The 25,076-nt window shown below is 35.2% G+C and overlaps 1 protein-coding gene across 1 annotated transcript in view; it reads left to right on the forward strand.

The window, feature by feature from the left end:
- efna3a (ephrin-A3a) overlaps positions 1 to 25,076 on the forward strand; it is a 183,985-nt gene that overhangs the window by 146,850 nt on the left and 12,059 nt on the right. Inside the window, exons 2-3 of the mRNA XM_056480178.1 lie at positions 11,468 to 11,769; positions 19,896 to 19,961. Coding sequence (XP_056336153.1) covers positions 11,468 to 11,769; positions 19,896 to 19,961 — 368 coding nt within the window. The remainder of the gene's footprint in view (positions 1 to 11,467; positions 11,770 to 19,895; positions 19,962 to 25,076) is intronic.

Raw genomic sequence — 25,076 nt, forward strand, 5'->3', positions numbered from 1 at the left:
AAATGAAACGAACAAGATGTGCTTTAACTGCCTACTGTCAGCTTTACTTTGAGGGTATTTACATCCAAATCAGGTGAACGCTGTAGGAATTACAACAGTTTGCATATGTGCCTCCCACTTGTTAAGGGTCCAAAAGTAATGGGACAGAATAAAAATCATAAATCAAACTTTCACTTTTTAATACTTGGTTGCAAATCCATTTTCAGCCTGAAGTCTGGAAGGCATAGACATCACCAGACGCTGGGTTTCATGTCTGGTAGTGCTCTGCCAGGCCTGTACTGCAACTGTCTTCAGTTCCTGTTTGTTCTTGGGGCATTTTCCCTTCAGTTTTGTCTTCAGCAAGTGAAATGCATGCTCAATCGGATTTAGGTCAGGTGATTAACTTGGCCATTGCATAACATTCCACTTCTTTCCCTTCAAAAACTCTTTGGTAGCTTTTGCTATTTGCTGTGGGTCATTCTCCATCTGTACTGTGAAGCGCTGTCCAACGAGTTTTAAAGCATTTGTCTTAATATGAGCAGAAAATATTGTCTGAAAACCTTAAAGAATTAATCATTCTGCTTTTGTCAGCAGTCACATCATCAATAAATACAAGAGAACCAGTTCCATTGACAGCCATACATGCACACGCCATGTCACCACTAACACTATGCTTCACTGCTTAGGATCATGAGCAGTTCCTTTCCTTCTCCATACTCTTCTTTTCCCATCACTTTGGTACAAGTTGATCTTGGTCTCATCTGTCCATATCTGTCCATGTTGTTCCAGAACTGTGAAGGCTTTTTTAGAACTCTTATCTGGCCTTCCTGTTTTTAAGGCTCACCAATGGTTTACATCTTGTGGTGAACCCTCTGCATTCACTCAGGTGAAACACATACCCCTACCTCCTGGAGAGTGTTCTTGATCTGGCCAACTGTTGTGAAGGGTTTTTTCTTCACCAGGGAAAGAATTCTTTGGTCGTCCACCACAGTTGTTTCCGTGGTCTTCCGGGTCTTTTGGTGTTGCTGAGCTCACTAGTGCGTTCTTTCTTTATAAGAATGTTCCAAACAGTTGTTTTGGACACACCTAAAGTTTTTGCTATCTGTCTGATGGGTATGTTTTGTTTTTTCAGCAAAATGATGGCTTGGTTGACTGATAGTGACAGCTCTTTGGATCTCATCTTGAGAGTTGACACTAACAGATTCCAAATGCAAATAGCATGCTTGAAATGGACCTTTTATCTATCATTGTAATTGCAATAATATGTGAATACCACACCTGGCCATGGAACAGCTTAGAAACCGATTGTGCAATTATTTTTGGACCTTTAACAAGTGGGAGGCACATATGCAAACTGTTGTAATTCCTACAGCTTTCACCAGATTTGGATGTAAAAACCCTCAAATTAAAGCTGACAGTCTGCAGTTAAAGCACATCTTGTTCATTTAATTTCAAATCCATTGCGTGGTGTTGGTGTATAGAGTCAAAAATTTTACAGTTGTGTCAATGTCCAAATATTTATGGACATACACTATATAGTGTATATATAAGTAAGTAAACCCATTGTAACTCGGAACTGTTAAGTTGACTTAATTCTATAATTATCCACAGAGTTAATTTACGTATGCATAAGGCTGTTCAATGAATCTTATTGATAATTTTAATAAATCTTTTAAGCAAAGTCAAGTAGATCCCTTTAAAAGCAACAGGTTTACTCAGTACTTAGTACTCAGTAGACTTAGTAGATTTAGTACATTTTCTCAATGACTAATAATTTCTCAGCCTTTGTCTATGCTTGACTACTGTACCAGACAAAAGACGATCGCTTGAGCACCTCTGCGGTCTCATTGCAATGCATCACTGCTTATTTGCATATAGTTAAACACTGTTACACTCTGCTCAACCGCACTGAATTGCCAACAGCGGCTATCTCTCAAAGCCCTCATTGAAAATGAATGACTTATGGCCACTTTGTTGCTGCAAATCGCTGAACACTGATACTTAGAAACACATTAAGGTGCAGTTAGAAGCAAAACACTGTGTTTGGCTTTATACCCTAAGTGTTTTAACAGAAAAAAACACGCTTCTCAAGTTTCAGCCATTACCACTAAAGATGCAAGAGTCTTTTTTTTTAGATTCTCTAGATTATGTACGGCAGACACTCGAGAATCTTCCTCTGTCTCTGTATCTCAGGCTGTCTCTCTCTATCCACCCATGTGAATCATTCGCGCATTGCCCCCGGGAGTGAATTTTCTGTGTTATAGCTTTAACCTTTTACAGGGAATCCATCACAGTAATAGCCAGCCAAGACTGCGTCAGATACCGTTTTTGCAATGTTTAAAGCTCAGAAAGCAAACTGTGCACAGAGCTGCAGTTGTGTGATAAAAACATATAATGATGCGCGGAGCCTGCCGGGGAGGAAACCAAATAGTTTGGCATAGATATGGGAGCATTAGCGACTTTTATACAACTCTATGGGTGTAGCGAAGGCATTTTTAAAGTATGGCGAGATGCTAATCATTCATCTGTGTAAAGGATGTATGTACTGTAATTGGTAGTTGGAAAGCGTATAATAGTATGTGTTGCTTGTTTGACAGGCAAGTGTACTGCGGTGTAATTTAGCTGACAAAGACAACTGAATTATAAATATCAACATAAACAAACCAGGCTGCAGCTGTTAGCACAAAGGTACATGTTTTAACCTAGCAGGCACAGGGAATCAGATTGACTTTGTACCCCAACGACGTGGAGACGTTGCCGTTTTGGTGGAAATGAAAATCAGGTTGATGTCAGAACCCAATATCAGATTGACATCACTGTCCAATGTTGGACAGACGTTGGATTTTGGACACTTTCCAACGCAACCTAAAAACAACCAAATATCAATGTTTAGTGATGTTACAGCTTGACATTGTGTGGATAATAACACTATGACGTCTATCAGATGTTGGATTTTGGTTGCCATACTCGATAAATAAATGTCAGTATTTGACGGCAATATGACGTTGGTTTAAGATGTTGACTCCACGTTAGATTTTGGTCACTTTCCAACCACAGCTATATCACCCTGCAGCCCAAGACTGTTTACTCACTGAAGTTAAGTAGGGCTGAGCCTGGTCAGTACCTGGATGGGAGACCACATGTGAAAAACTAGGTTGCTGTTGGAAGTGGTGTTAGTGAGGCCAGCAGGGGGTGCTAAACCTGTGGTCTGTGTGAGTCCTAATGCCCCAGTATCGTGAAGAGGACACTATACTAGCCCCTTTTACACAGTGATACCGGTAAATATCCGAAAAATTTCCTGAATGACTATAACGGTAAATTCAAACAAGCGCTATTCACACAGACAAGGACGTTATAGAATTTTTCCAGAAAAGATCATTCACGCATTTATTCCAAAATACCAGTAAATTCTGACATCATTAACCAGAAATGAGCTCTAAACGGCTGCGCTTGTATTTGTAAACATTTGACTACCGAATTTACCGGTATTTTCAAAACGGGTCTGTTTACACATACACACCTTTCTGGAAAATTGCCGGTAATTTTTCGGAAAGGTCTGTTTGTCTGAAAGGGGCTGCTGTCAGTGAGTGCCGTCTTTCCGTTGAGACGTTAAACCGAGGTCCTGACTTTTTGCGGTCATTAAAAATCTCATGGCACTTCTCATAAAAGAGTAGGGGTGTAACCCCAGTGTCCTGGCAAATTGGCTCTCTGTCTACTAATCACTGTTGCTTCACTCTACCAATAGCTCATGTGAGGTGAGCACACTGGTGCCGTTGTCCTGTGGCTGCCATCACACATCCAAGGGGATGCCCACCTGCATGTTGTGCATTATATTACATTGCATTACACTATATCTATTAAAAAATGCAAAACAAATCAAAAGACATTTTATTGTATTGAATTATGAAAATTAATATATGTAAGAGAAACATGGCAAACCAGATATTAAAAGAATAGCTCAAACTAATATTATAAGATTAAAATAAATGAATAAACAAATAAATACAAATTATAATGGGAATGGATGAAAAGTAAAAGCCGAAAGGCAAATGAATGAAATCGTAGTAACGTAGTATAAAAAAAATAGTAATTATATATATATATATATATATATATATATATATATATATATATATATATATATATATATATATATAGAAAGTCATACCTATAGAATTGATCCATAGCACATATGGATGGATACAGTGCATAAATTTGCAATTTTCTTTAGCATTAGATTGGAGATTTTGGCCCTGGAGCATTTTATGCTGACGGCTGTTTATTGAATCCTCAGACGATTATAAGCTGGATATGTTGCTTCTATCTCTCACTTTTATTCCTCATCTTCTGGCTTTCTCTCTCTCTCTCTCTCTCTCTCTCTCTCTCTCTCTCAGTCTCTCCCTCCCCGCTTTGCCTTCTAACTAACAAGGTTTTCCTTCCCACTGAAAAGAGAATGATGATGAGACAGCAGAATGGGAAAGTGAGAAAAGAGAGGAAGAGGGAAAACCATTACTTCGTTTTCACACTTCAATACATGTGCACATCCCCGGGGGAAAGCTCTATCGCTCCCTCGCTCTTTCTTTCTCTCATCTGTGGGTGTCACGGGGCAGACATATAGTTGCATAACCCTTCACCTTTACATTATGAACACTGAAGAGCACACACAATGATACTACAACATTAGGAACCCACATGTGAATTAGACTTAGTTTTTGTTTCGGAAAGCTGCACAATCTCAAACACATCTCAAAGGATAGTTCATCCCGAAATGAGCACTTTGTCACTGACTCACCGTCATGTCTTTCCAAACGTGTTTGGAAGACTTCTTTTTCTTCTAGGCAGCAAAAGAGTTTCTGAATTGAGCTGGTCGCATCTTTTGCATGTAATTACGGGGGAACTGAAGCTTTCAAGCTTCAAAATGGAAGCAAAAGTAACATGAAAGTGGACTCGTCTTCTGAAGATGTACAATAGCTTTGTGTGAGAATGAATCTGAAATGTATTATGTTCTTGCAGTCCTGATATCTTTATAGCTCTGCTGAGTTTTTTAGAGAGGTTGTGATTTCTCATTCACACCAAACGGGCCTTTGCTTCTAAAAACGCGGGACACAATGGTTTCGATAAAGCACAAGAGTGTCCGGACGCACCCATAGAGTGCCTGTATGAAGACACTTGCAACAAACCCCCATGTTCAGGTTCTTCTGATTGGTCCACTGCTGTGGAACTTACAGTAATGAGCAGTGCTGCTTGTGAAAGTTGAAGTTCTTTTAACTTCACATTGCATGTAAAAACACGATGCTCACATGTACGGTGCTTCAAAAGACGCAAGCGTAATGTTCAAATACGTCTAACAAGCATGTGTTTACCTTAAAAAACAATAAATAAGTGCACATCATGATTTTGCCAAGTATAATGTGATCCTGGATTAACATGTTGATCCTTGAACATCATGTTGGTTCAAAAATGTAATCCATACCTATATTCCCTACTCCTAAACCCAACCGTAACTGTAAATCATTCCCAAAAACAGAGGGGAAAAATAGTTGAATAATGTAGAAGTGCATAAACCAAACCGTACACCTTAATTCTGACTGGCTGATTAGAATGTTGTTCCAGGGTCAACATGGATGTTAGTCCAGGAACATGTCCTACTTGGTGAAATCAGGTTGGCGTGTGTAAGTAGTGCATTGGACAGGAGAAACACATTTCATGTGAATGGCCCCTATTTCTGTTTAAGAAATAAAGGTACAAAACATGTCACTGAGGCATTACCTTTTCAAAAGGTACACTTTTGTACCAATCAGGTCCACAATTTGACCCTAAAGGTACAAATTAGTACCTAAAAATATAAAGGTGTACCTCATTGTAGCTTAAAGATACAAAGGTTTACCCCAGTGACATGTTTTGTATCTTTATTTCTGAGAGTGTGTTCACACTTTACACGTTCAATTAAAATGAACTCTGGAATGATTTGAAAAAGAGTGAATCCTGCCATTAAAACTAGCAGACTGATACCACTATGAAGATATTTCAATCCACCTTAGAATGAGCTTTGTTGTGCGGTTTGACTGAAATAAGAAAACAACATGAACCAGACATCTGAATAAACCAAAAACAGAGCAAGGTGTCAAAAGATACGGCCATAAAAATGATAGAATGCTCTGTTTTTTTTTTTGTTTTTTTTTTATAGTCGTGATTGCAGTTTGCCTATTACAGTTCAATACAGGCGGCTGAAACACATCTCCCTGCAGCAGATCTTGATTTGTGTGTCAGATGAACTGCTGGATTTAATAAGTCTTTTGTGAGTTCCCAAATAAATAAAAACACCATGGACACACACACAATGAGCACTTTTATTTGTAGGTCTATTTTATATGTGTCAGAAGTAAACGGCAAGTAAACCAGTTTTTTTCTTTTCTTTTTCCTTTTTTTTACGACAAAAGTGAATAGTCCCTTATTAATTATTTATCAAAAAATGTGTACGTTTTCACTCTTTACTCAATGATTTTACGTGATTATTTTACTAAGCATTTTTATGTTTATCCAATGTTACTAATCTTGGGCCCCATCCACATGGCTACAGATTTAGATCAATCTTCAAAAGTTTAATATAATTTTGGCCTTTCAGCCACGTCACCTGTCATTGCCAGTGACCTGAAACTAATTTTTGCATAAAAGTTTATGACTTGGAAAATTTCAAAAATGCCAGATATTGTAACATGTGGTGAGGCATTAGCAGTTAAATGTATCAGAAATGTTTATAATATCTTGAGTTTAAGTCTGTACTCAGGGCTCTGAGAAAGGACTTCATGTGCATGCTCACTGCATTCTTCTGTTAGTGTATCCTGCGGCTCTGTCTGTGTTTGTTTACTGCGCCACACACAAGTGTAGCATACGTAATAAACAGTTTTAACCCAGTTTTCTCATTTCCATGTGGATGCAGATATTTCTTGAAAATATATCTATATGGACAGAACATTTTTAGAATCCTCAAAAAAACTATGTTGTTGGTTGGAGAATTCACTGGAGCTTTACTGGTTTTAAATGAAGTAAGTTATAATTCCTAGACTAAACTACAAATGAACCCTAGACATACCCATAAACAATTTTCTTTTAATAATTTAATTTAATTTGAGCATTTTTTTTACTTTATGAATCAATGTAAATATATTGTTGAAAACTGTCATACATGAATGCTCCTTATCTGACAGAAATCACTGATATCCAAGTGTTTTAAGAATCACAATGGGGTATATGCACACAGACTTTTCATTTTTAGACAGCCAGCCCAACGGCTTCCAGTGAACTGTCTTTCCATTACAAAAGGTTTAAGATCTGTGTTGTTTTTTTAAATAAGTAATCTTCACTGCCTGATTGATATACGATATAAAGTGGGTCTCAGACCGGACAAAAAGCACTGCATTAAATTCAATTTTCTTCGTTATGTCTTTAAAATATTACAATTTATTTTATCCCAGTATTTTACCCCAGGAGTTTCTCCATGGTAGCCTGCTGCCACTGACGGCGCTAGAGTTTACACGATATATCATCTCATTTTATGCTTGAACAACTAAATAAATACTTCAGGTTTTTTATCTGATTGTATTTAAAATTAAATTACGATGTCAATGCTGTAAAACCTTCTAAAATATTAAAATAGTCACAGAAACCTTTCACCGGAAATTTTACCGTTTTTCACACATACACATACCGAAAAATGCCTGCTGTGCATTGTTTCACATTGTTTCACATTGCCCAAATGGGTGGAGTTACTGGACATTTTGGCAGAATGTAAAATACGTTGCTTGGGTTACACTTCATTGCACATTTTAGATGGCAAATCCACTTGATGGCGCTGTTGGAAATACGTTATATAGGCTGCATTTTATTATAAGAGTCATTTACACATCCTTCCTGTACACATCCAGGAGATTGTACAGATCACCTTGAGATCCACTGAACAAAATCCTTCCCTAAACCAAACCAATCGGGTTTTCAGAAGCAAACGTAAGAGAAAATTGCATAGCTGTACCATGATTTTAAATTATGTAAGTCATAAGTACAACACCATACAAAGCGAGCTGAGGAGTCTGACCACTCCAGAAAAGTTGTCAATATGGAGCTAGATAGGTGACACAAACATATTCAATCATAAATGATAGATATCGTTAAGTGGATTTGTGGTAAGGCATTTTTAGCCAATCAGAAGCACACTGAGTTCAGTGACTTCCAAAGGCGGAATTTGGAAGGAGGTCAAAAGGACCATTCACATCAAAAAAACTAAATAACTAATAATTAGTGTATTGTTCTGTTTAATATAAACACGTATGCAGTTTTGTTGTCTGTCACTTTAAAAAACAAACTCTTTACAGCAAAATGAAGTGGCTGTTTGTGTATTATGGTTCATAGAGTAGGATAAAATATTGTTTCAATTCCCACGACTTTTATTTTTCTTTTTTCTGGGAGAAATATTCCAAACTAGCTGTTGACATGGAATTGAACCAGATTTGGGTAATAACCCAAACAATACAAACATGAAAATATAACAAAAAAACAATCTGAAACAATTGTAATGTGTAATAACTATGGAATGACAAAAGGAGAATGTACTTAATCATGGAAATGAATTTAATACTTTATATAAAAGGCTTTTTTGGTGATGGCAGCTTAACGATGCCTCTCATATGGAGAATGAAGTCGCATGCACTACTTAGGTGTGAGTTTTTTCTCACAGACTTCAACAGTGTAAAAATCCTGATGGTTCTGTGGGTCTCGTCTATCAAATCTGATCTTTATTTTGTATTCTCTATTGGATTCAAGTCAGGTGATTGGCTGGGCCATTCCACAGCTTGATTTTTTTTTCTCTGAAATTTAAGAGTTTTCTTGGCTGTGTTTTGGATCATTGTCTTGTTGAAATGTCCACCCTGGATTCATCTTCATCATCCTGCTAATGTAGATGTTGGACTGAAGCAGCTGATATTCATTTACAATGACGAAGGGCAAAGGGTTGCTAAATAACTAATGAGAGATTTCAGCTGCTGTTTGGGCTTTTACTACCTTTTTACACCTCCCTTTCTTCATGTGTTCAAATTTTTTTCTGTGTCATTTTATTTTATTACAAATATCTTCATTTGTAAACTAATTAATATTGTTTTCTTTGCGTATATGGATTTCTTTGGTTGTTACCAACATCCAGTGAACATTTCAAGTAAAGAGCACCTTCTGAAATACGTTTTCTGAGAAAAATGGTGACGTGTTCAATATTTATTGAATATATTTTTAATTTTGAAAGATTTTTAGAACTAAATCAACTATATAAGTATAATCCTCAGTGCATAAATACCTTAATTTAGTGAGTTCAAGTCACACAAAATCACACTTATAAGTCAGATTCATCTTCTCCTTCATGTTTTACCAGTCTAAAGTGTGAACATACTCATCTTTTTTTTATTATGACCTTTTCCTAAAGTTTTAGAATGAAAATAAAGCTACCAAAACAAGGAAACATGATAAATTAAGTTAAAGAATTGGAGCTCTCTAGACATTGTCTCAGCCGACTTTATGAGGTGCATTCTGGGATTTTCATGAGAACATTATTTTAGTATATTTAGTCCACAATCTCCCTCTTGGGAGCTTTTGGCTGGTGTCATAATGTGACATTTTAGTTTTTACTCTCCTTTTGGGGACATTCGCTCCCTCCAGTGTGGCTCGAACATGACTACTACTACACACACACTCCTCAACATCATCATCTTCAGGAGTGTCAAGCACGCTGGCGTCCCATTTCTGCGCCTCTCCTCATCCTTTGTTTTCCTGCACTCTCATTTCATCTTTCCTCACTCTTTCATCTTCTCCCTTTATCTCTCTCTTTTTCCTCTCCTTGCCTGCTCCCTCTTCCTAAATATAGCAGCTTTGAAGCATCCCTCCCCAAAACACACCGCATGACAAAAAAATCTTTCATTCAGCCTGCGTGTGTGAGAGCGAGAGAGAAAGCCCTAATCAAGGATGTGATTGCCATCTGTTGTGTATTGATAAAAGGCAAAGAAAGACACTGATTAAAAAAAAGAGGAGAGACAAAAATGCTGTAGAAAGAAAGAAATAGAACAGGAGATATAGTGAGTAAAAAAGGAGAAGCAGAGCTATAAAGAGGACATGTGAATAATGCACATTTTAAAAGCCCAAAAAAAGAGGCAGCACTGCATGTGGTAGTACAGAAAGAGTGTAAAAAAAGGAAGTGTTGAAGAAAAGACACAGAAACCGAGGAGAAAGGGGTTAGCGGAAGAGGAGTGGGTGACATTTCTGATCCTCGTTTTGTAATTGAATAATAATCTCCTGCGGGACCTGACCTAGAAGCGCGCAAGTGTGTGTATTAGCACGTTTTTTTGTTTTTTTTTTCAGTGCGAGACAAAGAATCAAATGAAAAGGGCTGACGTGAAATGAAACACTGCCCCCTAACGTTTGATTTGGGTCTTGCATACATTAAGCATGAAAAATGATCCGGTTTAATGTGCTGTGGCAAAGAATTGAAACATAACTGCTTTTCCGTTCAAGCAAGACTTATACATTTCGGAAAGGTTAATGAGATCAATCATTACACTTTCCTTTTACCACCGTTTCAGTTTGTACAGATAGCTCTTTAGGATTGTTATACTTTGTAGGCAGGGCCAGATTAAGAACACATTGGGACATGCAAGTACATGTCAACTTATTCTAACCCTAACCCTATCCCTAACCTAACAGTCTACTTATAATCTAATCTGAATTAGTTGGCATGTAGATGCAATGTAACTAAATTCAACAAACGAACCATCAAAATAAAGTGTGACCGTATTTTCTATTGCACAACTTCTATTTCTCCAAATTTAGATTCTTTTTGTTGTTATTATTATTTTTTGTTAATGTTGTTATCATTGTTAAGGTCATTAGCGGTTGTGTAAGCATTTCACTGCATATCATTCTGTGTATGACTATGTATGAGACAAAATTTGAATTTAATTCGTTCATTAATTTTCCTCCAGCTTAGTCCCTTATTTAACAGGGGTCACCACAGCAGAATGAACCGCCAACTATTCCGGCATATGTTTTTACATACTAGCAGATGCCCTTCCAGCGACAACCCAGTACTGGGAAACACCCATACACACATTCTCACACACTATGGTCAATTTAGTTCATCCAAATCACCTATACCACATGTCTTCGGCCTGTGGGGGAAACCGGAACACACAGAAACGCACACGAACACGGGGAAAACATGCAAACTCCACACATAAATGCCAACTGGCCCAGCTGGGACTCGATCCAGCAACCTTCTTGTTGTGAGGCAACATTTCTAACCATTAAGCCACCGTGCATACCTAAAATTTTTATTAGATTTTTGTTTTCTATCTATTTAGAAAAAAATCCCAGTTTATCAGACAACTGTCATTCAAATAGAAAAGCATGCATTCTTTGTAATAATAGAAATATTCTTTCTGTTTTTGTCTTTCAGTTTGAGGAGGGAGGGCTACACTGTACAGGTCAGTGTGAATGACTACCTGGACATCTACTGTCCGCACTACAACCAGAGCCAGCGGGGGGCGCTAGAGCGTGGCGTGGCAGAGCAGTATGTTCTCTACATGGTCAGTTACAGAGGCTACCGCACCTGCGACCCGCAGATGGGCTTCAAGCGCTGGGAGTGCAACCGGCCACACGCCCCCCACGCACCCATTAAATTCTCGGAGAAATTCCAGCGTTACAGCGCCTTCTCGCTAGGCTATGAGTTCAACGTGGGACATGAGTACTATTATATATGTGAGTATTCAGTTCTTGTGTATGATTTAAACTGAAAACAAATTATGTTTGCTGTTTGTTCAAACTACTTATTTGAAATGAACTGAAACAACACAATTCTTAAGGTTTTTTGGGGACAACTTAATTGTTTTATGTTCAGTCCACTTCAGTTTTTAAAAACTGATAAGTTTATTCCAGTTATCCCAACACAAATCGATTGTGTGGAACCCAGCATTGTGTATATGTATGGTTCCATTGAATATATGAACCATTGTGTATATGTATGGTTCACTGTTAAGGCCCGTGCACACCGTGACGTTTTTTGCTCGCATTTTCACTCGACGTTTAACGCCTCTTGACTAAATAAAGGGCGTCAATGTAATCGTGCACACCAACGCGCAAAACGGCAGGTGCAAAAGCGCCATTTAAAAAAACGCCTCATGCTCGTTCTCCACCAATCAGATTGCCGCTTTGTTCACGCGCATAGAGCTGCTAAAGTTACAATAAACAGCACTTGGAGGCGCTCAAGTGCAAAACTGTCAATGCGAGTGACACAAAAGAAGATGCCCCGAGGCGAAATGAACGTGGAGCTGCTTATTGCATTGGTGAACAATAATCATTTCTTTATTGCTAGAGCTGGAGCTGCTACTTCAACCATCCATAACAACAAGCGTGTCAACTTTGTCTTCTTTTTCTGCGTTACAAGCGGGTGTCAGAAGCTTAAAGTTGTGCAGTGCCATCTAACGTCAAGGAGTGATTTTGCAAACTCTTTTGCTTGACGCCAGTGAAAATCGCTTGGGTTTGAATCCAGAAAAGCGTCTTGAAAAACGCTGACGATAAACACAAACGAAAAGCAGTGTGTAGGAGCCTTTACACACTGTAAAAAAATGCTTCATGTTGTCCCAAAACAAATTGATTAAGTTACCTTAATTTTTTTATTTAGGAATTTAAGTGGATTGAACATATAATTATTAAGTTGATCCCCAAAAACCTCAAGGATTGTGTAGATTTAGCTCATTTTAAATAGGTAGTTTAAGCACACAGCCAAAATAATTTTTAAATCTTGTGGTTTTATTTACAAAGCATTACACTGCGTTCACACCAGACATGGATGATTATTCAAAACTGATGCTTAATTGTAGCCAGTGGTTACCAAGGATTGTAGGCAGTGGGAAAGCCACTTTTATGAAATATATATAAAGTTGAAGTCTGAATTATTTGCCCCCTTTGATTTTTTTTCTTCTTTTTTAAATATTTCCCAAATTAAGTTTAACAGAGCAAGGAAATTTTTATAGCATGTCTGATAATATTTTTTCTTCTGGAGAAAGTCTTATTTGTTTTATTTCGGCTAGAATAAAAGCAGTTTATATATATATATATATATATATATATATATATATATATATATATATATATATATATATATATATATATATATATATATATATATATATTTTTTTTTTTTTTTTTTTTTTTTTTATGAAGCTATTAGCCCCTTTAAGATATATTTTTTCTATAATGTACCGAGCAAACCATCATTATACAATAACTTGCCTAATAGCCCTAAACTGCCTAGTTAATATAATTAACCTACACTGTAAAAAAAAATATCGTAAAAAAAAGGTCAAATGACTGGCAGCTACGGCTGCCAAACAAAAACCATTATATTATGGTAAAATTTCTTTGTTGAAATAAAGTGCAAAAAATAATAAATCTACAGATATTTTCATTAAAATGTTTACAGAAAAACACTGTTATTTTACAGACTTTTCCTAGATTATTACAATCAAATCCGTTTAAGTTACACACTAAGAGTTTTACAGAGAAACACTGTTATTTCACAGACTTTTCCTAGATTATTATGATCGAACATCATCAATAAAGTAACTGCACTAAAATTTCAAGAGAAAAAATGTTATTTAAAAGAATTTTATCTCTCAATCATTACAATTAAACACCTTTAATAAAATGTCAAGACATGCTCATGGTCGTAATTTAACAGTTTTATTTTGGATCAAAAACGTCTGGAAAAAACAACAAATGAGATACAACTGATTAAAATTCTCACAACTTTAAGATTACAGTTGTTGCATTTTATTGAATAGTATTTTTATAAAACATGTAGAGGTTTAAAATATATGGAATAATTCAGTTACAAATCTTAAATGAAATGGAACTGTAATGTGAAGGGGATGCTGACAAAGGAGTGCAGATCCAAATGCAGGTTTATTACACAGAGATGGTCAGGCAAGCAACAGTCAACACAGGGGCAAACAGATGCATGCAGGGAATCCAGAGTCATGGTAAAATAACAGCCAAATGGTCAGTCCCGGCAGCAAACCACATAAACAATTAACAAACAAAACAAGACAAAAGAAGAGAAACGCATCATAATGTTCACAGTAACAGTATAGCAAGACTTAGCAATTGGTGCGTCCGTCTGTGCTGCTTTTAAAGTCCATGTAATCAGTTCATAACGAATTTTATTTCAACAAAGAAATTTTACCATAATTTTATGGTTTTTGTTTGGCAGCCGTAGCTGCCAGTCATTTGACCTTTTTTTTAAGATTTTTATTTTTTTTTTACAGAGCAAATAATTACAAATTATTACTTTAATTTTACGTAATTTTAAATGTACTTTAAAAAAAACTGGAAAAAACACTGTGTAAATAATACGGCAATTGTATTGTATAAAACAGGAAAATTGCTGTAATGTGTCATTAATTATATAGTACATAAAAGAACAGTCAAGCTGTTAATTTACAAATATTGTTTGTAATTTTTACAGACTTTTGAATATAATTTAAAATAACAGAAAAAATACTGTATAAATAATACTGTAATTTCCCTGTATAAAAACAAAAATGTCAGTAATTTGTTTTTAATGATAAAGTACCTAAAATGAAAGTCAAACTGTTAATTTAGAAAGATTGTTTTTCATTTTACTAAGCTTTGAATTTAATTTGAAATGGCAAAAAAAATACTGTAAAAAATTTAGAGATATTTTCTGTAAAATTAGTTTTTTTTTTTTTTACAGTGTAGTTAAGCAGTTAAATGTCACTTTAAGCTCTATAGAAAAAAAAATTAAGCTCTATATCTTGAAAAATATCTAGTAAATATAAGTTACTGTCATCATAGCAAAGATAAAATAAATCAGTTATTAATATAAAATAAATGAGTTATTAAAACTATTATGTTTAGAAATGTGTTGAAAAAAAATCTTCTCTTCATTAAACAGATATTGGGGAAAAAGAAACAGGGAGCCTAATAATTGAGGGGGCTAATAATTCTAAAGACTTCAACTATATATATATATATATATATATATATTCCAGGTTTTGAATAATTCAATATCTTAAATAGCTTGGAAAACTTTCCATATTGTTATACTAGCAAATATAAATGAATTATCCAGTCTAAAATTATACTGGCTTGTATTAACCAAACGTTGGAACAAATTTTTACAATCAAATTGATATATTTTTAACCCAACTGTTGGGCTTTTTCCATTTTTTACCCAATGCTGAGCATGGATTAATGAATTGAAGCCACATTTTTGTATTTGATGCACATCCAGAAGATATTCATCATAACGTTTTAGTCTTAGCTTTTATAAGCAGTTTCATCTTAATACTTCAAATAATTAAAAATGTAAATTTGTTTCGATGATTGCATTCCACTTTTTATGCACTGTCCAACACATTTTCAAAAGAACATGTGGACGGAAAGCTAGCATCACAGAGAACCTTTCACACTTACGCCTCAGTCCATGAAAACGTATCTGGGGCAAAACTCAAGCACAATTACAAGTGGATTTCAAATCAAACAAACTCAGGTGCGAGTGGAAATGATTTTCAGTGGTTATTGACAGCATGCCACAGATGGCGTCCGCAGAGCTTAACTTGTATTTAACATAATAATCCTTTAAAGTGTGCTTTTGCCAGGGTGCAGTAGGCATACTTTATCTAAACTCCTCTGACAGAAAAGGTTATTACGCAGGGAAAGGCATTCTGGCGAGCAGATGGAGGTTTAGGTGCTTTGTTCAAGGGGACATTGTTAGCAGAAGTGCCTTGGCAGGATCCTCCCTTTCATGATGTGGCGATTGTACCGCCGAGCCAATCAGGGCTCTTCCTGTCCTCGGGTTTTTTTGAATCGGGAATAAAGGAAGAGAGAACTTTCGCCATTATGTGCAGGGTGACAGATAACTCACTGAGATGCGCTTAACAAAAGCGAAACTTGTGAAGAAAACAATTTGCAACCCCAGCGATCTATAAGACGGCGAGTTATTTCAAAAACGCCTCAATGTTTCATTCATTTTTACCAAATCACAACTGAGAATAAAAGAAAGCTCCTAAGGACGGACTCAAATGCATCTCTCCCAGCAGTCCATTTGCTCTCAAAAGTGCCTTGTTGGTGAAACAGTGACAGCTCCGCCATCCAAAGGGGCTTGTTATCGGGGGTGCGAATGTTACGCCAGGCCGCCGATCATCAGTCTTCCTGGCATTTGGGTCAATCACTACCAATTAGAGCGCACCCGCTTTGATTAAAAACTTTTTGAATGCAGAATAGAAAGCGAGTGTTAATAGAGCATCGCTAATGGCGATTTTTCGGATGCATGTCTCACCTAATGCTAATAGTCGTCTTCATTAGTGCGGTCCGCAGGCAGGTTATTAGCGATAGTATGACAGTCATTGCTATTGAAAAATGCTATCACGCTCCAACATTTCTATGATAGCGTGGCCCATATGTTTATCAACCTGAAAACAAGAAATGTTATCTTTGTCTGAGCTCGGGGGGAGTTCGTTTGGGGGCAATTCATCAATCGCTGATGGTATCTGCTGCTTGTGGAAATGGATAATTTAATAAACGCACGCCGTATCTGTTTTGATCAATGCTATTTATTTTAGTGTTCGTTTTATCTCGGCTTTGCCTTAAAGGGGCCGTACACTGTAAAAAAATGCCGGGTTCCATACAATTCCTTCATGTTGTCCCAACACAAATCTATTAAGTTAACTTAATTGTTTCCACAATGTAAGTGGATTGAACATAAAACAATTAAGTTGTGGCAAAAAAATCCTCAAAAATTGTGTTGGTTAAGCTCATTTTAAATAAATAGTCTGAACAAACAACAAATGTCTGTCAAATGTAGCGTTTGCATTGCTCTTTTGAAATAAAGAGTTCAGTAAAGTTTGTAGGTGCGCTTTAAAGGACTCTCTCATGCAAAGAATGTTAAATTCAACGTCATTTGCATATGAAAGACTTAAAGGCACAGAAGAAAAAGCAACCTGCTTACCGTAAAGGGATAGTTCACCCAAAAAAAGATTCTGTCATCATTTCCCCACACTTGTTCAAACCCTATTTGAGTTTCTTTCATCTGTTGAACACAAAAGAAGATATTTTGTAAAATGTTGGTTGCTGCGAATTTTTTTCAGATGCGTGCCAGCAACCAGCATTCTTTAAAATATCTTCTTTTGTGTTCAACAGAAGAAAGAAACTCATAAAGGTAATTGAAAGTTTTGGTTAAACTGTCTCTTTAATAAGCAAAGACAGAATTTTCATAAAAAGCTAAACCATTGCTGTTCTTGGTTCTTATAATCATCATTATTAGTGGCTTTTAGGAGGAATTAGGTTATATGCTAATGCTAGTATGTGTTTGTGAGGAATAGTGTAGCTGCATACTGCTTCATTTGTTTATATTACATTCTGTTTGTGTTGTTTTTATCGTTCTTCAGTGTTCATATTTCACATTTATATTTACTTATTATTAATTTAGTAAACACTTTTATATAAAGCATTATGTCACATGAACTCATTACATGCCGTTTATTTTAGTGGCTAATGTCCAATTAGCATGTTGGTAATGCTGATTTTTATACATGTAACTATTATTAGTTCAGAATAGCATGACACAATGCTACTATTTTATACCAAGCAATACTAAAATGAAAACTGTAGCATTAAGTATGCTGATATAACTTTATTCGTTATAATTGTTTATTCCTTCTTATTCATTGCAGGGGTTACTGGCCAATTAACATGTTAATATTATATATACAGTTGAAGTCAGAATTATTTGCCCCCCTGAAAAATTAGCCCCCTTTTTATTTTTTCCCTATTTTCTGCTTAACGGAGAGAAGATTTTGTCGACACATTTCTAAACATAATAGTTTTAATAACTCATTTCTTATAACTGATTCATTGTATCTTTGCCTTGATGACAGTGAATAATATTTGACTAGACATTTTTCAAGACACTTCTATACAGCTTAAAGTGACATTTAAAGTCTTAACTAGGTCAATTAGGTTAACTGGGCAGGTTAGGGTAATTAGGAAAGTTATTGTATAACGATGGTTTGTTCTGTATACTATAGAAAAATACATAGCTTAAAGGGGCTAAAAACACTGACCTTAAAATGGTTTTTAAAAAATTTTAAACTGCTTTTATTCTAGCCGAAATAAAATAAATAAGACTTTCTCCAGAAGAAAAAATATTATCAGTCATACTGTAAAAATTTCCTTTCTCTTTTAAACATCATTTGGGAAATATTTAATAAAGAAAAAAAAATTAAATGGGGCTAATAATTCTGACTTCAAATGTATATATATATATATATATATATATATATATATATATATATATATATATATATATATATATATATATATATATATATATATATATATATATATTATATCCTTCTAAACAGTATGCAGCCATTCTACTTTTCTATAACAAGTGATATTAATACTGTAGTTATTTACAGTAGTATGCTGTTTTTCTGCTCTATTATTCATTATATTTGAATGTGTTCTGTTAAATTTTTTTTTTTCTGAGCAAAAATAGCAACTATCTTAGATTTTAATCATAATTTACAGAAGGCGCTCACTGGAATGGGACATGAATCATGACACCAAAATGGGACATCAAAATGAGACGTGTTTCTTCATTTACCATATTACTTTCTATATCTATAGTGCACGTGTTACTAAAACTGTGCAGAAAAGTATTATTGGATCCTTTAATCCAATGTGATTGACTAGATCTAAGTCTAAATTTTTAATTTACAAATGTTAATATACTCACAGCACTGTAGCCTCACAGCAAGAAGGTTGCTGGTTCGAGCCCTGGCTGGGCCAGTTGGCATTTCTATGTGGGGTTTGCATGTTCTCCCTGTGTTCGTGTGGGTTTCCTCCGGGTGCTCCGGTTTCCCCCACAGTCCAAACACATGCGCTATAGGTGAATTAAATAAACTAAATTAAATTATTATTATTATTATTATTATTATTATTATTATTATTATTATTATTATTATTATATTCCTTTAAAATAGCATGCTACCATTCTATACCAAGCAATATCAACATGGCTACTATAGTATTTAGTATGCTGTTTTTCCTGCTTTATTTATTATTTTTTATGTTTGAATGTGTTATCTGTTTACTGTTATCTGCCAAAATGGGACATACACAGAATGGAATACTAGTTTGACTTGTACTATGCTACATTGCTTCACTGTATTACTTTCTATATCTATAGTGCACGTCTTACTAAAACTGTGCAGAAAGTATTATATCCTCCAATCAAATGTGATTGACTAGTTCTAAGTTTTTGATTTACAATTGTTAAAATATTTATTAAAAGTATAATAATTTCTGTTTACATTCTGTATTAGGTCACATGACAGCAAAGCAATATTGTATTTTTTAAAGAGAAAATTCTACAGACTGAACTCTGTAAAATACATCATTTTGAAGTGTTTATTAAGTCTAAACTGGGTTTAAAACAACTTGACAGCACTTCAGCTGAACAGCCTTTCTCAGACACCACCGCCTTCTGTTTAGATTTAATAAAAACCTCAAAAGGATGATGTCTAGAGTACAGACTTCTTTTTTTTTTTTTTTTTTTGCAGTAAACGCTACATTCCTGACAGCTATAAAAGCTGGGAGAGTGCCATGATTGCAGTATCAGAATACTAATATTTACATGTTCATTAATATTCCACAGTTTTACTTATCGAGTATACTATACTGCATACTGTCCATTTGGTAGTCAGCATGTAATTATTTAACATTTTAAACTTGAAGTGCCTGTCATTGTCCAGGAGGTGGCAGTAGGTTAATGTTTGTGCTGTCGTCTGTTGTTTCAGCTACACCGATCCATCATCACGGACACAGCTGTTTAAGACTGAGAGTGTATGTCTGCTGTTCTACAGGTGAGGATTATCCCACACACACACACACACACACACGCACACACACACACACACACACGTGTGCAAACCGCAGGAGAAGGTCATGATGATGATGATGATTTTGATGTGTGTTTGTGTGTGAGCAAACTATTTTCGGGACTTAATGCTTGAACACGTTCTGTGGCCTGTTTGATCAGCGCCATGTGTGGAGAGATGCTCTCATCCCTTGCTCTCTCTTTCACTTTGGCGTATTTACATCAATCAGTGATACTTCTCACGTACATGTGTGTTCATCTATTTGTTTGTTATGGCTTTGCGTTTGTTTATGCCGTGTTTAATTATATCAATTACAAAAACTGAGATTGAGTGATTTGTATAAAGAAGGGAGACAGCTAGCATGAGAATTTAATTGTAGAATGTAAATTAATTTATTAAACCAATACATTTAACACATTTTGCCCCCCCAAAAAGGGCTTTTGTGCATTTATTGGATTAAAAAGATTATTCCAATAAGATATTGTGCTACACACACAAACACACACACACACACACACACACACACACACACACACAAATACGTTTTTGGCAGTAATAAATTACTGTAAGGGTTTGCAAAGTACTAAGCTGTAAACTTTTTGTGATTTAAAAAGATGCACATTTTATGAAAGGACAGTATTTTAATGAGTCATGTAATTGAATGAACATAATTTACTAAATGCAGTAATAATTTTAATAGTATTCACACCAATATTTATCGGCTCCAAAACCAAAAATTATGTCTTAACCAGTGGTAATACATTGAGTGTTAGTGGATCTGCTTTTTTCAGTAGTTTATGTAATACATATGCACACCTCAGTTAACCAAATTTATATATAATCATTTATTAATTGTATTAATCAAACTTATACATTAATCTGCTTGGTTAACAACACAGGCTCAATGTGAAAACATACCCCCATATACATTTCTGGAGAGCACGAATTATGTAGCCAGCACTACGAATGGTTGCATTTCGTCTTTAAAACGAAAGATACGGGGCGGTATGACGCCGCCGATGGCTTCTGAATCATTTTCACGCTACCAGCTGACTGCCTACCTCCATGTGGACGGCTGTTATCCAGTGGCTCAACGTGTATGTTGGCGGACTTGGAGTTGACTGTGATGACGGGGTTCAAGTCCAGTGAAAAATGGTTCCAGAAAGCAGATAAAACAAAAACCAAAAGGCAAAAAAAAAAAATATTGGTCAGTCAGTTTGTCGACAGCGCCTTCTGGTGGATTTACATGACAACAGCAGGTGCGAATTGCACTCATGAGAGAAATTTGAGATCTGAAAAAGCATACACAGCGGCCTCTGCTGGATTTACGCGATGACAGCAGGTGCAAATGGCAGTCACAAGGGATATTTGAGCTCTGAAAAAGCATTCACAGCGGCCTCCGGTGCATTTACTACAAAAAAACTTACCTCCTTAGATGTATTTCCCGCTGTCTAGAAATGTATGTGTATATAAACAAAATTTAAACATTTTGAAATAAATCAACAAATTAGAATTTTGTCAAACATGAAGAGCTTGCATCCCTGTACAGATAAATGGATGATCATAAAAGATCACTGTTTGTTTGCTGTTGAGGAGCTTACTATTTACTGTTTACCTTTCATGTGCACGCTTAAGCATCTATTAAAACACACACTATGTGTAGTTAGACTATTAAGCTATTTCTACTTTTAAGCAACTGTCTATATACAGTAAACACACCGTGTCTCAAAAAAAAAAACCAAGCAATAATTTATCAATCAAAAATAAGACTGTTTATCGTACTACAGGAATAAGAATGACTAAATTTTGTACAGGAATAACAACTCAATCTGTGCAGTATAATAGTCCTTTACTTTTCTTGGCGATAACGTAATGATGGCGTAATGATGACGTATTTATTTTTAGCTGCGTAAGACTTAAATAAAATTGTTTTCGAATGAAGATAAGAGTTTGATCAATGGTTTCCGAGAATTGAAAGGCTACAGTGCTTCACGTTTTCTTCATGAATTTCCAAGTAAAAACTGGACAAAAGGTGAATTGGATTGCTCGTTGGTGAAAATTGATCGCACTGGATTAGTATGTCATGTGACATACTCACAGTATGTCATGTGAGTCAAGAAGACGCACCACACACCCATCGCACTGTCTGACAGATTGTGGGGGGGTCTGGCAATTAATGACTCTGATATGTAAACGTTGCTTTATTTCTGTGCGGACCAATTTCGTTTTTTTTTTTTTTTTTTTTTTTTTTTTTTACATATGTGTAGCTACAAACATCTCATTTAAAATAAAAAAGTGACTTTTGAAGACTTATGTGTCAATAGGTATAATGTAGGCTAGATCTACTGGTTTCAGACCACTGGCTGAGCATTTTCCGGTAACACTTCAATTTAAGGTGATGTAGTTACGCATGTTTCATGGTCTTACTATAGTAACTACAACAAATTATGCATAATTACTTATAACTAACCCTAAACCTAACCCACATTCCAACCCCTACCATATTGTAAGGACATGCAATTAATTAATATCAGTAGTTAAATGAAGAGTTTACATTGTAACTAGGCCACCTTTAAATGAACAGCATTATTATTATTATTATTATTAATAATAATAATAATAATAATAATAATAATAATAATAATAATAATAATAATAATAATAATAATAATAATAATAATAAAGATTAGATTAGTGCAAACTATTTTCCAGAGACCCCCCTCAAACAACACACATGCGCACACACATACACACAAATGCAGACGCACACATTTTGTTTTTGATGTCCTTCGGGGGGATCAAGTGTTAATTAGTGGGGGTCAAACTCCCCCTGTAATTCTCACCCTGGCCTTAACTGATCTGGCACTTGACATGCTGTGATAGTTGCTAAAGCAGGATCAAGGCAGAGAACAGAGAGAGCATAAAATATTTTATTTGCAATGCCACATGAATGTCCATTACCAGGATAAAGATCGGTTGATTGTGTTGGTCATTATGGACACGAGCTGATATCAACACTTTCCACTTTCGTCAGCGCTTTTATGAGATTGACCCTTAAGTGAACTGTACGAGTATTGTATAAGAGACTGTACATGATTCAGTGCCCATAAATATAGACACAATGCTTTTCACAGTTCATTTATTTTATGAATAGAGGGGAAAAAGGAAGATGGAATAAATTTGCATATTATATTGATAAAGTGCATTTAGCTGTTTAGATGGATATGTAAATATGTGCACGACCGCAGTGAGAAAAGAGCAGTTAATAATACTCCTGTTTACAAGCATCATGTTGACAGGTGAGGTAATTATTAGAGATGCTCCGATCAGGATTTTTGCAGCTGATACTGAGTACCTACTCTTTGTCTTGGTGATCGGCCGATACCGATTACCGATTATAATGCTTCAATGCTATAATCAGGGATCATACGGTTATGAAAAACCTGAAAAAGTGATAGAATATTGACATGGCATTTTCCAGGCCAGGAAAAGTTTTGGAAAAACAGAAAAACCCACAAAGTTTTGGAAAAGTCATGGAAAACAAATATCTGTATACCTAAATATAGTTAGTTGTCTTGATCTCTATTCTGTCCTTGGGTAATCACATACTCTCAGATTATTAGCGCGGTGTGAGCATTATCTAAATCAATTTGACATAGATATAAATATAAATTGAAACAATAAATTTCTGCGTGTTTTATGATATGCTGCAATAAATTTGAACATGCATTGTTTTTCTTTTACCACGCATATGGAGACATTGCATGAAACATCAGGTCATGAAAATTTACTTGAAAGAGTCATGGAAAAGTCATGGAATTTTTGTAGTAAAAATGTGTATGAACACTGTATAATTATAAAGCTTATAATAATAATAATAATAATAATAATATATATATATATATATTTATATATAATGATATAACACAGATATAAAAATTGGTAAGAAAAATTACAAACAATGCAATTTGGAAAAATTCCAAATGATGAAAGAATAATTCAACATGTCTCAATCAAGAAAAAATTTGGAGCGTGTATTTGATGCAAAAGAAGTTAAAATAGCACCTATAAATCCCTTACTTCTTTACGAAAAGGAAATAGGCCCATAAACAACTGTTTATTGCTATAAGTATATTACAAGAAGTTATATTATTAACTATTCAAACCCCTGTGATCGGTTCATGAGATCGGCCAGATTAGCGAGTACAATTGATATTTTGATAAAGAGCTGGCTTAAAGGGGTAGTTCACCCAAAAAAATACAATTATGTCAGTCTTTACCTTTATTAATCTTTTTGAGCTTCTTTCTTCTATTGAAGACTAAAGAAGATATTTTGAAGACAGATGGAAACCATTGAATTCCATATCATTTTTTTTCCTCTGACAATCAATGGTTACAGACAGTGTTGGGAAAGTTATTTTTAAAAGTAATGTGTTAAAATATTGAGTTACTCCCCAAAAAAGTAACTAGCTGTGTTACTTAGTTACTTTTTATGGTAAGTAATGTGTTACTTTTGAGTTACCTTTGCATTACTTTTAATTACCTTGGTGAGGCTTGATCTCTTTCAGAACTTGTTTTTGTTTTTCTTTGTTGTTTTAATAGAGGAGTTCTGCAATTTACAGCGCACTGTATATCCTACACCTTCATTTACCTGTAAAAACGCATCAAAAAATAATATTATAGCATAATGTTATCTGAGGACTTCTTACCATAGAGCTACACATGCAGTATGTACAGATTAGGAATGCTCCGATCAGGATTTTTGCAGCCAAAACCAAGTACCGATTCTTTGTTTTGGTGATCGGCCAATACCGAGTACCGATTCTAACGCTTCAATCTTATAATTATAAAGTATATAATAATATAACAGATATAAAAATTGGTAAGAAAAATTACAAACAATGCAATTTGGAAACATTACAAATTCTGAAAGAATAATTAAACGTGCCTCAATCAAGAAAAAATTTTGAGCGCATATTTGTTGCAGAAGAAGTTAAATTGCACACCTGTAAATCCACTGCTTCTTTATTTAAAAGAATAAGGCCTATAAACTACTGTTTATTGCAGTAAGTATACTACAAGAAGTTATATTATTAACTA

The sequence above is a fragment of the Danio aesculapii genome, chromosome 19, assembly GCF_903798145.1.
Source record: "Danio aesculapii chromosome 19, fDanAes4.1, whole genome shotgun sequence".
In the NCBI taxonomy this organism is placed as follows: Eukaryota; Metazoa; Chordata; class Actinopteri; order Cypriniformes; family Danionidae; genus Danio; species Danio aesculapii.